This window comes from Sander vitreus, chromosome 6 (genome assembly GCF_031162955.1).
Source record: "Sander vitreus isolate 19-12246 chromosome 6, sanVit1, whole genome shotgun sequence".
NCBI lineage: Eukaryota > Metazoa > Chordata > Actinopteri > Perciformes > Percidae > Sander > Sander vitreus.
The window spans coordinates 28,962,337-28,976,363 of record NC_135860.1 but is presented as its reverse complement, the minus strand read 5'-3'; the positions used below and the strand labels follow the sequence as shown (position 1 = coordinate 28,976,363).

General features: G+C 43.0%; 1 protein-coding gene across 1 annotated transcript in view; it reads right to left on the bottom strand.

Moving 5' to 3' along the window:
- The window catches only part of LOC144520026 (IgGFc-binding protein-like), a 43,305-nt gene that overhangs the window by 5,867 nt on the left and 23,411 nt on the right, over positions 1 to 14,027 (bottom strand). The window contains exons 20-31 of the mRNA XM_078253614.1: positions 13,712 to 13,900; positions 12,529 to 12,941; positions 11,215 to 11,333; positions 10,645 to 10,841; positions 7,919 to 8,057; positions 7,445 to 7,627; positions 5,611 to 5,753; positions 4,536 to 4,882; positions 3,308 to 3,531; positions 2,337 to 2,478; positions 746 to 1,082; positions 113 to 229 (exon numbers count right to left, since the gene is read on the bottom strand). Coding sequence (XP_078109740.1) covers positions 113 to 229; positions 746 to 1,082; positions 2,337 to 2,478; positions 3,308 to 3,531; positions 4,536 to 4,882; positions 5,611 to 5,753; positions 7,445 to 7,627; positions 7,919 to 8,057; positions 10,645 to 10,841; positions 11,215 to 11,333; positions 12,529 to 12,941; positions 13,712 to 13,900 — 2,550 coding nt within the window. The remainder of the gene's footprint in view (positions 1 to 112; positions 230 to 745; positions 1,083 to 2,336; positions 2,479 to 3,307; positions 3,532 to 4,535; positions 4,883 to 5,610; positions 5,754 to 7,444; positions 7,628 to 7,918; positions 8,058 to 10,644; positions 10,842 to 11,214; positions 11,334 to 12,528; positions 12,942 to 13,711; positions 13,901 to 14,027) is intronic.

Sequence of the window (14,027 nt, the reverse complement as noted above, 5' to 3'; positions counted from 1 at the left end):
GAAAAACACACACGGTTATGGGTTGGTTTTGCACATCTGCTTCCCATGCTGTGGATCGATAATCAACGTTTCGTTTTCGCGACCAATCATTGAAACCGCTGTCGTGTCTCACCAGTACACTGCCTGGGTAGTCCACTGACAGTGTGTATGTGTTGCCGTAGACTTTAACAGTCACCACTTTAGCGTATGACACTCTTTTGTTGCCACGGTTGTTATTCTCCAGGTTCACCTGCAATTCAGCACAACAGGAGCAGAGGAGGGAAAGAAAGACATTTCATTAGGATTAATAAGACTAATTACTTGTTCTTTTGACATAGATGTACAGGTACAAGACAGGACTGTCTTCCAGTTGGGGTCAGGGATGTGAGCTTGAGCAGGTGTGACAGCAATGAAAGAGAACAAATATTCAAGCCTTTTACTTAACGCAGAAATAACACAATGTAAGAATACTCCATTGCAAGTAAAAGGCATGTCAAATTTCACTTAAAAGTACAAAAGTATTATCAGCAACATATCATTTAAGCATCTTTTTCTTCATGTTTCTTGGTTGATATTAATGGACTCTAAGCTTGCTGTAACTGGGCATGTTTAGTGTTGTTTAATTCAATTATTATTTATAGTGTCAAATCCTAAGAAGAGTTATGTCAGGACACTTTACAGATAGACTAGGTCTAGCTTTACAGAGACCCAACAATCCCCCCCCCCCCCCCCCCCCCAAGAACATGCATGTTCTCTCCTCCCTCACCTCAAAGTGCGTCAGACCCGTCGTATCTCCACACACACTGGCCAGTTTGTAGACACAGTTGCCCTGGAAGTCAAACTTGCGTCCATCGAAGGACTGAAAGTGTGGATCTCCGTGCGCAGTGCAAGACTTAAAGCCGATTGGGTAACAGCCCTGGACTCCGTCCACAATGCTGCACTTCTCTCCGGTTCGACAGGCGGCGCGCTTACACTGCACCTTCTGTGTCGCTGCATCACACACACACTTCTCGTTACACAGCGAGTCTGCCCAGAACACCTCGCCAGGGAGGTAGTAGTGGCCGTTGTGGTTACAGCCACAGCCCTTCTCCTTAATAACACACCTGACAAAAACCAACAAAGACAGCCAAATAAAAAGTCATGTAGCAGCGGTTAGTCTTAACATGTTTCATGTCCCTGCAGTTCCTTAACTTCAACTCAATTCAGTTTTATTTATAGTGTTAAATCCCAACAGGGGTTACCTCAGGACACTTTACAGATAGAGTAGGTCTAGACCACACTCTATCATTTACAGAGACCCAACAATTCCTCCATGCATTTGGACTGAATCCTTTCTTTTAACAGGCAGAAACCTCAGGCAGAACCTCTCGGGACGTTTCGGGAAGTTCCTTCCTGAGACTATTTAGCAGAGCCACCATTGCTGCGTTTTTTTGTCATTTTAGGCCTTATCAGACAGGATGGCTAAAGACAGGAAAGGTAAGGCTGCGGTAAGGACAAGCCTTTGTACATGGGGGTGCACGCTCAACCAGGTAAGCTACCCAGGCGCCCCGATTGGGATTGGTTGGTTTAAAGAAATGTAATAAAACGTTTTTTCTCCTATCCCAGAATGCATCTGTGGTGTAGCCAGACCTTACTCCACAGTGCTGTGGAGATAGAGCTGGACATGTGGGACTATAAATGAGTTGCCAAGAAAACTAGGACAAAATGATGTTTAGGAGATCTAATAGGAAGACATTTGTAATATGAATAAAATAACCTTTAAAGATTCTTTTTTTGGGGGGCATTTCCGCCTTTTAACACTGGGACAGCTTAGATATGAAAGAGGAGAGAGAGGGGAAGACATGCAGGAAATTGCAGCAGGTCAGATTCACACCCTGTATATACACATTTAGAGGAATAAACCTCTACATGAGAGAGAGAGAGAGAGAGAGAGAGAGAGAGATAGAATTTTATTGATCCCAAAATGGGAAATATCAGTGCTACAGCAGCAAAATATCAGACACACAGCACACATACAGAATATACATGAAACAATAAATAGGATAGAATGCAAGAAAAAAAATATTAAAAAAAATGAAGATAAAAAATACAAAGTGGAGAATGTATGTATATACAAGTTGGGAATAAAAAAAAGTATTGTGATGTGTGTGAGTATTATCTAACACTCAGTGATGAAGTGTTTGAAAAGTTTGACTGCCTGTGGTAGGAATGATTTCTTGTAGCGGTCCGTGCGACATCAAAGCTGTTGGAGCTTCTTAGAGAAGATGCTCCTCTGTGGGCGCGCACTCTACCAACTGAGCTACCCTGGCGCCCTAAAATAACCTTTAATGACATACTAGTAGAAATGATATACTCACTCTTTTCCACTGAGCACATATCCCGGGTCACAGAAACAGCCCTCCACACAGACCTCAGGGCACACCTCTGGCTGGGGTCCACAGCTGGGTTGACAGGCGGAGCCGCACACTTTGTACTGGCTGTGGGCGGGACATACAACAGCTAGACGCACAACAAGAGCCAGGAGGAGATTAGGAGACGGACAGACAGAGAGAAGGGGAATTGGTATGTTAAAGTGTCTTTAATAAATGTTTTATTGTAATATTTCTATTCTATATTAATGTCCTTGACAGTTGCAGTACTTAGCTCTATTGTTCCTTTTAATAAGTTTATTGTATGCACAAGTTAAAAGTAACGGGCCGGCTATTGTAACATATATGGAGCGGATGCTCCAACACTACGCTTTCACTAAAATCTAATCGTGTAAGGGGTGCATGTGCACCGTGGAGATCCGCTGGACAAGCGTAAAAATAAGACAGTCTTCATAGAAATTTATCATAAAGTGTCTATATTTCTTGTAAATTAAACTATGATATACAAGAAATGACTTAGTGACTGTCAGTGAGTGTATTTGTGGTTATTTGCAGTTTGGTTTGGATAGTTTCTGTTTGGATTTCTTGTTACCTGTGTTCTTTGATAATAGCTGACAATGCTAAGCATAACAGCAACGTGTCTGATTGGTGGAGCTCGCTGTTACCATGGAAATGTTTACCGCACCCGTGAAGGCTAGCTAGCTGCTATCCACTGAAGTGTGTCTTTTCCATGACATTGTGGATAAAACGTGTTTTTTAAAACAAGGTGGATTTTATACGGACTTGTGGCTTCTACAGAAGCATAAACCTTCGTTTACAATCTTTTAGCTCGTGGTCAGTCTATCTTGCATGGTTTAGACATCATGGCTGATAATACAAATCCTTTAGGGAAAAAAGGAATTGGAACTTGCTTTCAGAATATAGTTGAGTTCTATATAAATGTACTATCTGTAACTTACGGCAGTTGACCAATTGTCTCCATGGCAACACTGATGCTCCAGCATTCTGGCACTTTGCCAGGTAGTTGCTCAGGGCCTCACACAGCACTACTTTCCGTCCATCATTAGTGCAGACATCATACAGACAGTAGGAAACAGACTTTTGTACCGGCACCCTGTCATGACAGCCAGAGAAAGGTCCCTTTGTATCGCTCAGAATCCCACAGTACTCTGGACCGGTGTACCTGAGGACGAGCAGGGGAGAAAAGATACACATCAGCTTTCTCAAATGAAAATACATATGATAATTGGGCATTAGTTGAGTTTTTCCCAGCCATGCTAGCAGCAGGGCTCTGGGGATGGCAGTGGTCGGTCGGTCGGACCAAACCAAAGTGTGAAAAAAAGAAACACCTAAATGTGTATTTAGGATGTTTTTCCCACGAGTATGAAAGAAGACATGTTATGGAAACTGTAGAAATATTTTATTAACGTGTGTGTATGTGCTCGTTGTAAAAGAGCTGTGTTAGTCATTGAGGAAGTGGTTAAAAGTACTCCGGGTGACCTCTGATGCACAGAAAGTTAAGCTTAAGTCATAAAAATAGTTTAGGCTTTTATGGCATAGAGGTGTATTGTTTGAAGGTTGCGAGAACGGAGGAGGACGTGTGTGTCTGTGAAGATACCAGTTTCTGTCTAGAAACAAGAAGACACCCCTAAGGAATGGATAAAAGCTTGCGGGGAGAGAACAGATCAGAGTTCATTTTCAGATGAGATCTTGGTGGACCAACTCTGACTTAAAAGTCTGATGCCAGGGAAACTTAGATGCTGTTTGTGAATCCACAGCTGTGTTGTAACTCTTATGTTATACTCAGTAAATTTGCTTAACTGAACTCTTCGTCTCAGATTGATCCTTGCGTTCTTGTAAACTTACATGTAAATCAGATTAAAGAAGGTGCAGGGAATTAGGTAATTGAAGTCAGATTTCTCTGGCCTTAGTGCCTTATTTTGGGCCTGTATTTTAGACATAATTCCCACTTCAAAACAAAATTGTCCAAAACCTCAAAATTTAAAATTGATGTTTTTGCCTGTAGTGTCTCCCCTTAAGTGAAAGTAGCAGATACATTTTTTGCCATATACTCTCAGTTTATTATACAATCGTCCATCGTGCAAGTTTTTAAATTGGATAAACCTAACAGGGCCATCTATAGAAAAGAAATCTGGTTATTTCAGTCGCTTTAAAAGTCAACATTACCTTATGCGGTCCTTGTCGGAGCACTGAGGACACTTGCCGTCACAGTAATGGTAGCAGAATGGGTCGTAGTCCTCGACGCTCCACAGCCCCGCCCACTGGGTCACATTCACAGCTGTGCTGCCTCCGGCGGTTGCCAGCTCATCCTCCTTGTTGCCGTTGTAGTTGCCACAGAGCCCACCGACATTACCATAGTAACTGCTGCTGATGGACACCATGACTTGTGTGGACCAATCAAAAGTGACCAGAACGCCAAAATCACTTTGGATTTCACATTTAATTCCAGATTGTGTTATAGAGATGCTGCCTGCTTCAAGAAGGACAGGAAGACGTGTCTTAATCCCATCCACCTAGAGACAGAGGGAGAGAGAGGATATATCCAGAACATAAATCAATCATAAATGTTCATATTACTGTTTATTGAGTTCTGTCCAAATATTTGGGCAAATTGTATTTTGATGCTTTGGCAACATTGTTATTGAAACTTCCATGCCAATAAAGCCCCTTTAAATTAAATTGAGAAGGAAAGGGAAATGGTAGTGAAATCAAATGTTTATTGTATGATGATTATTGAGCGCTGTCTCGCATAGCCAGACCTTCCTCCACAGCGCTGCGGAGGACGGTCTGGCTAGTTCACACAGCATTCCGGGATGGGAGAAAAACGTGCTCTGGTTTATTGGCATTTCTTTAAACCAATCACAATCGTCTTTGGCGGCGTTAAGCGCCAGACAGAGCCACGGCGCCTCTGCTAAATAGTCTCGGGAAGGAACTTGTTTTGGTGGAACATGTGTACGCTCAAAAGTTGTTTTAGTCGTGCAACAGAAAACTCAGATTGGACAGATAGTCCAGCTAGCTGTCTGGATTTACCCTGCAGAGATCTGAGGAGCAGTTAACCGTAGTCCTCAGAAATCCACTGGAGTTTTGAACTCCAACACAAAGAAAGAGGAAAGTGAAAGCCAAAAATGAGGGACATCCGGCGGAACCTCTGGCGGCACCGGATACTTGGGACACTTATATATAAATGTATACAAAGTTCTTTTGTGGGTGACAGCAGTCTATGTTCTGGAGTAATACCCACCAATATGACGCCTCTGTTAGTCGGGATGACTATACGGTGGCCCAACATCTCCACAGTGAGTGAACGCACAAAGGAGCCTATATCATTCCCACGGAGCTCATTCTTGCTGGTCACAGTTACCTTCGGCAGGGACGGATCAAGCCCTGAGGAAGGCAGGATAGAACCTTTCAACAACTGCATCTATGAATGTATCCTGCAGTCTTTAGTGAACAAACTGTGTGCAGTTTGTATATCCTGCAGCTCAGGTTTGATTGCAAAGTGTAATTCCCATTTCCAGTGAACACAGCATATAAATCTATACCAAATAATGACCACTGCAACTTCACTTCTAACATCAGGGTTTCTCAGACCAATCACCAAAAATCAACACATTTGTAAGTAGCTTACTGATTAACAAAAAGTGAAAACGTTGAAATGTGCATGCATGCAGCATCATTTCTTTCCAGAAACAGTGTCCACGTCACTCTGGTGAGTTCTGTGGAAAATTGATTTACTTGCTGTGTAAACCAGAGATGTTCACAAGTCATTTGTTGCAAGTCCATGTCAAGTCTCAAGTCTTTGAGCTCGAGTCCAAGTCAAGTCTCAAGTCTTTGAGGGGCAATTTCAGGTCAAGTCTCAAGTCTTTTGCCACAAGTCCAAGTCAAGTCTCAAGTCTCTGGCCATCTGATCTGTCCCTAACACTGTATTGTTAAATCTTATGAATTCAAAACATGTCCTGTAGCTACCATCCAGACAGTACAGTATCAACATCTGTTGTAGGATAACTTTATGGGGTCTACTTAACACATCCCTCTAGACCTCGGACCTGGTGAAATATTAACCTAAGTCTGTCACATCATATGGATACAACTATAAAGATACAATTTGCATGTTCCCAGCATTAGCACAGCACTTTGCGATGGTTAGCTTGTTACCTGTGATTATATATGCTAAATGTAGCGTCTCTTTCACTCAAAAAAAATGTCTAATGTCGAAATGGAAATCAAGAGAAAATTGGCAGCGCCACACCAGTTACAGAACAACATGCATCTCAGTGTCAGTCCAAATTACGCACAATAAGCAGTTTGAACTCACTGATGTAATGCCATTTATTTTCTAAGTGTTAGCAGGCTCAGTGAAACTGAGTCCAGCGCGAGGGAGACCCGACTCAGAGGAGGAGAGGTTAGTGAGGCCAGCGTCTCCACGGCAGGTGACAGTGCGCACGGATCCGCTGTGCCACGCATGGATGAAATAATGAAATAGTAAATAGGACTACAGCAACAGAAATATGTGCAGAATGACTGACCTATTTAGGTGCGTTTGGAGACACCTGATGAAGTCCGACGTTGTTGATCCGGCATCATTTATCTTGGTGCCACACTTTGCATGTAGCTGTTCGCTTACTGCCACTGTTTACCAAGTTGTTGAAAGCAAAACTAATGAGAAAAGGCACAACTCCGGGAAGATCTGGTGTCGCCATCGGCAATGCATTTTTTGATATGTGAGTGCGCGCACATAGGCGCATGCGTTACGTTGCACATTATGGCAAAGGGCAGGGGACATACAGCTCGTCATACGTTTCCCCGTATGTGCGCCAATAAAAGAAAATAGAAATACATGAATACATTTTGATTTAAAAAGCAATAATTGCATGAAAACAGCTTGTTGACGAGTCTCGAAGCTCGAGTCGCAAGTCAAGTCTGAAGTCAGCTGTTTGTGCGACTTAAGTGCGACTCGAGTCCGAGCCTCAGACTCGAGTCCCCATCTCTGGTGTAAACCAATGTATCTCTCTCTCTCTCTCTCTCTCTCTCTCTCTCTCTCTCTCTCTCTCTCTCTCTGTTAGGTTGGTGCAAACCTGTGGTGTTGACGAGGACGTAGGTGCAGGTTCCCTGGAATGAGTAGTCCCAGCCGTCAAACGTTCTGTAGTGGGGGTCACCTGTAGCCCAGCATGTGGCCTTGGAATCAGGAACACACACTCCTTGGCCTTCTGACACCTGACAGTGCTCCTTTACCCTGCAATGGACCTCAGCACAGGGGTCTGGAACACACACACACACACACACACACACAGAAATATTGAAAATACACGTGACAATAAACAGCCAAATTCTGCTAAATGTCTTGTTTTGTCCACAACTCAAAGATATTCAGTTTCCTGTCACAGAGGAGTGACAAAACTACAACATATTCACATTTAACAAGATGCAATCAGAAGTTTTACTTTTTTTCATAATAAATGACTTAAACCGATTAATCAATAATCAAAATAGTTGGCGATTAATTTAATAGTTAAAAACTGATGTATTCCCAGTCCCAGCCAGTGTTTGACCTGTGGAGTAACAGCCAACGGTTCCATTGCGGTTGCGACACTCCTCGCCCTTCTGGCATCTGGTGGAGTTGCAGCTGAACTGTCCAGACTGGCAGACGCAGCGCTCTGTGCAGTCGTCCCGCAACACTGACGTAGCCGACTGAAAAGAGTCATGCATGCATTAGAACAGAGAGGTCTGGGACCCCTAGGGGGTCCCCAGTTACTGCATTACTTGCATCAAATTATTGTTAAAAGTTTTTTCAAAAATTAAAATGTCTTAACATAAATCCAACATAGTATTAGCAAATATAAATCAGCCTCTTTGTGAAAAAAAAAAAATACATTAAAGTGCTCATATTATGCTTTTTGGCTTTTTCCCTTTCCTTTATTGTGTTATATATCTTTTTTTGTGCATGTAATAGGTTAACAAAGTGAAAAAGCCCAAAGTCCACCCCAAAGGGACTTACCATCTCCAACAGAAAACACTGTTCACAAACTGCTCCAAACAGCTCTGTTGTAGTCCAGCCTTTACTTCAGAGACAAACGTGGTCACTTTGTAGCACCCCCTCATACTCTGCTTCTGACTGGCTAGTAGTCCTTACCTAGCTACTGCGCATGTGCGACTCCCAACAAAGATGGAACAGAAGTGAGATGTCTCACTCTATAGCTAAAACAGAGAGCTCAACACACAGGGTGAAAAGAGGAGCTGCAGCAATGTGCAGTACAACAAAAATATGGTATTTTCTGAAAATGAAACCACATAAACCTATTCTGATATAACCTCTAAATACAATTATGAACCTGAAAATGAGCATAATATGAGCACTTTCATGCTTACTGGCCTATAGGTAAGGTGGTCACTAGTCTATATCCTTGACGTTCCACTTCCGGGATTGCTCCGTTGCCGCCGGAAAATCTGCCGGATTTCACTCATTTAGGCCGACTATCCCTTGCCTTGGGCTTCCTTTGTGTTGCCATTTTAAACTCCGGTGGATTTCTGAGGACTATGGTTAACTGCTCCTCAGATCTCTGCAGGGTAAATCCAGACAGCTAGCTAGACTATCTGTCCAATCTGATAATTTTGGATAAAATTTGCACACGTCACAATTGGTGAAATTTGCAACGATTCAAAACAATTACTCATATGCACCACTAGGTTGGTACTTATGTACTTTGCCGAACTATTGCAGAAAAAAACATATGGTTTATAACTCCCAAGCCGTACATCGCACATTCAAAAATCATATATCTTCACGTTCCCTGGATCCAGCTGAATCTCCTGATATAGGCCACGCCCATTTCCGCCAGACTTTTATGCATGAAAAATCGCGATTTATCGAAAACCTACTTTGCCGAACTCCTCCTAGACCGTGCGATCAATCTGCACGAAACTTGGCAGGTAGCATCTCCAGACGGACCTGACAAAATCTTATCCAAAGAATTTTTATAGGATAAAAATTGCACATATTACGCACAAACAAATTTGTGTAGCTAAGTATGAAAACACCAACTTTGCTATATCTTGACCAAAATTATTGCTATCAATGCAAAACTTAAGATTCTTGTTTGCCATGACCCTCTGGAGATGCCCCACACATTTTACAAAAATTGGCCACTAGGGGGCGCTACAAGTACATAAAGTTTATAGCTCATGAACGGCACATCTGATTTTTACAAAATTTCAAGGGTACCATTTAGGGCCACTTATAAGGCCACCCCTACAGTAAGGTACTGATTGGTCAAAGTGGGCGTGGCCTATGGGACCCTAATTGGTTTTAGCCATTGGGCACATTTTTGACGGCCTCAATATATACGAAAACTCACAAATATTATTTTTTTTATTAATTAGCCACATCGCGATATATGGGAAACTGTGAGTCCAGTCTGCACGAAAACTTGGATATAGACTCGGTGGACCCTCGTGACTGAAAATTATCAAAAGAATTTTGATAGCTAAAACAATGCGCAAGTTATGGAGGAACAACTTCCTGTAGGTGGCTGTTACGGTTGTATCTTGGCTAAAGTTATTCCGATTTACATGAAACTTAGAATGTGTGGTCTACATGTGATGTTGCGTCTGCCAGTACCAGACTGCAAGAAGGTGAGGGCCCGTTCATCGCTGCTTGCAGCTTTAATTATTATTATTTTTGGGCATTTCCGCCTTTAATGGATAGGAAAGCTGAGAGAGAGGGGGAAGACATGCAGGAAACTGTCACAGGTCGGACTCAAACCCTTGACCTTCTGCATCGAGGAATGAACCTCTACATCTGTGCACCCGCTCTACCAACTGAGCTAACCATCCACTTAGAGTATATATTTTATTTGAATACATATGATGAGAAATATAATGTATATTTGGATGAGTTTAAAAAAATGAGGAAGCTTGTTAACTAACTAACTTAAGACTTAAGGATGCAGTAGGTAAGACTTATAAAACTAACTTTCTGTCATATTTGCTGAAACTGACCCTATGTTCCAGTAGAACTACATGAAGCAGGTCATTTAAAAAAAAAATCCGGCTCCTCTGGCTCCACCTACAGCCTGTAGTGCGATTTGCAAAAATCCACCGCTCCCTGTTCAGATGCACCAATCAGAGCCAGGGGGGGGGGTGTCTAACTGCGTGTCAATCACTGCTCATGCACACGCATTCATTCTCCCCTGTGGGGGCAGGGGCTTAGGAGACCTGTTCTGTACCAAACAAGCATTATGATGACGAAGCTGATGTGGATGACGATGAAGATAGTTACCCTGTAATATTTCCCCCCCACCACGCAGCCACATTGCTCCACCGGGACGCAGCGGCTTCCGTCAGCCATGAGGCTGCCGTCACACTGGCAGCCCTCCTGGCACAGCGGGCAGGGATCGGACCTCTGCAGGGAGGAGCAGGTGGAGGAGCAGGCGGAGGAGCACAGCTCATAGTGGCTTCCTGCGGGACATCGCACAGCTGCAGGGACAAACAATGCCCGCAGGGTCAGTGCTCAGCAGGTTGGTGAGGATTTCAGTTGACAAATTTGGTAGCAGCTTTTCTGATTTCGTTTTTTTTAAGTTGCTGGTTTTAATTTGGCACATTTAATCATTCATATGGCATTAGTAGATTGGATAAATTTGATTAATAGAATATGCATAACAACAACAACAACAACAACAACAAAACAATAATTTCACAAAACTCTCAAATGTTCCATTTTCTAAAGATATTTTTGTAGTATTATTTCTGTGTTGTACTCAGGACCACCACAGTTAACGGTATGGGAGAATGAACCCATCCAAACAACCATTCAGCTCCAGTGAGCATCAGCGAATCAGATCAGACTTACGACAGAAGCTGTCGCTCCTCCATTTGCTTATCGTTGTGCCGGCTAGTTGACAGGCGGTAACATAATTCTGGATGTGACGACAAAGGATGTCCACGCTTCCTTTGCCTGTGGACATCTCCCTAACTTTCATCTTATTACTTTTTTCCCATGCATTGGTGTCTAGGGTTAGTGGTAGTTAGCAATATTCAAATAATGTGCAATAACCCACACTGCATATCACACTGTATAAAACAACTTTTTTTTAATTTTTTATATATGTATATAGCGTCTCATAACTGTGCACCTTACCCCCCTTTTTTTTGCACTACTTATTTTATTCCATGTTGTTATATTTATTCTACGTACATGTTGGCACTGGAAAAGGAGTTGCTTTAAATCTCATTGTACATGTGTATAGTGACAATAAAAGGCATTCTATTATATTCTATTCTAAGTAACCAATGTAAAATCTTTGTAATGTAGGGCAAATGCGCACCATTAATGTCTGTCCACTAAAAGTTCTGTTTTTGCCGCGGACAGGCTCAGATTATTATTCTAAGTGTCTGACAAAATTATGGAAAGGATCCCTACAGAGATAGACCTTTTTGTTAAGGCAGTTACACACCGACCAGACGGCCGACCCTCGGCAGAAAAGGCAGTTGGACTGATCAGTCTCCCCGAGTTGGTCAAAAAAAGTGCCTCGGAACACACCAAAGCGACGAGACGTAATATGTCTCCATAACAGCAGGCGGCACTAATCTGTATTGTCGCCCAAAAAATGAAAACCGGCAGCTGATTGGACGAACGCGTCACATGGATCTGGCTTCTGCTTCCAGATTTTTGATTTTTCGAACGGCCATACTGGCGACTCATTCAGATTACGATCTCATATTGTACTAAAATAGTTCACCGAAACATGTTTCTGAAAACATTTTAAGCGAGAAATAGGTCATGCAGGTACTGAATCTGTATTCATTTAAGATTGACAAAGGTCAGTTTAAAAGATTTTCGTCAGATTTTCAGAGGCTTAGTCACGCTCATCCCGCTCGCCATTTCCGGGTGAGTCCCGACTGCCCTGTCTCCGACTGAGCACGTCAGGTCGACCAAAACGAAGGCCGAAAGCTCCTCCAATGGACGACGGCACGGAACACACCGAACAGACTCGAGTCACCGACCTCACCAGACTGTCCAACGGCCGATTATCGGCCCGGTGTGTAACTGCTTTTAAAGAGTAAGATCCTTTTTGTTTACTTTTTGTTAACCCACCAGACTCCATTTGATATATGAAATATGTATATAATGCATCCCTTGGACATTAGAGGTAAAGATCCTTGCCTGACACAAGCGTCGTAGTCGGGAGTTGGGGGCACTGTTGAGTGGCAACCTGCAAATGGGCCCTGCTGGGCTTTGATGATGTCACAGTCCTTTTGGGCTTGCGGGACCTTCAGTGGATCTGGCCCCGGGCAGGAAGTGGCACCACAGCTCGCCTCACATACAGTGTTTTCTTTCTTTACCAGCCAAACTGCAGCTGATGCCGGGTCATCAGACAGGTTGCCGTTATAGTTGCCACAGAGACCGCGTGGTGAGCTGCGATAGGTGGATGGGACTTGTAAGAGCACACCCGCCACACTGTCATAGGTCAGCTTCAGGTCAAAGTCAGTCTCAATGATGATGTGGATGCCATTTTGATTCACTTGCACTTTTCCGTCAGCCAGTGACACTGGAAGGGAGACTCTGACATCATTAACCTGAGACATAGAGGAATACAAAATATTTCATCAGATGTGCTGGTACCGTATTAGCTCTGTCCCACTCATGGATGTATTATATTGACTGGATAGCGGATTGAGATAAATATTGGACGATAGAAATATTAACAGAGCACAGATGCTGAAGACTTGGAAACGCTGACCAATCAGAGCAGACTGGGCTTTTTTAGGAACGGGGTCTTAAAGAGACACGTGCCAAAACGGAGCGTTTCAGACAGAGGGTGAATACAGGTATATTCAGACAGACAGTATGAGAAAAATTATGTTTTTTTTTTAACATTAAAGGATGTAAACATGTTCTAGTAGAAACCCAAAAATACAAGTATAAACTGAAAATTAGCAGAATATGGGCCCTTTAACATTTAAAAAGGGCAGTTCATTTTAAATCCTTGGAAAGATCTGCATTTCAACTAAATGAACAATAAAGACTGAACTGTTGTTCATTGAGGCCACAATGTTTCCAGATGAGGTTGAGTGTTCAGAATAGACACATGTGGACAGTGCTTTTACTTGTGTTCTTTGGGCATTTATTACTTGAAGGGGGAGAGGGGGGGAATGACATGCAGCAGAGGGCTGTAAGGTGGAGTTGAACCTGTGGCCGCTGCATCGAGGAGTAAACCTCTATATGTGGGCGCCTGCTCTACCCGGTGAGCTAACCAGGTGCCCTTTATTTGTGTTCTTTTGCAAACAATGATCATCCTCTGTGGGAATAAACCTAACACTTGACCAATACAAACTCTCAGTCATACCTTGACTTCCCATACAACCCCGGTCTCCATAGTGATTTCTATGTTGTAAACCTGGAGCTCCACACTGCGGTTGACGGAGCCATCCTTATTGGTCTGCTGTTGTACATAGGCAGAAAAGGCTGTCATCCCTCCTTCTTTCTCCTCCACTGCTGCCAACAAGAACAGACAGTTTCCCCACAGAGGATATGCCTGGAGGATGGAGGAGGAAGAGAGATATTGAAGAAATTATTTAATATTATGTCAGACTGCCACTGGGATTGTCTTAAAGGCACAAAAAACTTAATTAATGACTAAATGTTCCCCTATGTTCACCAGC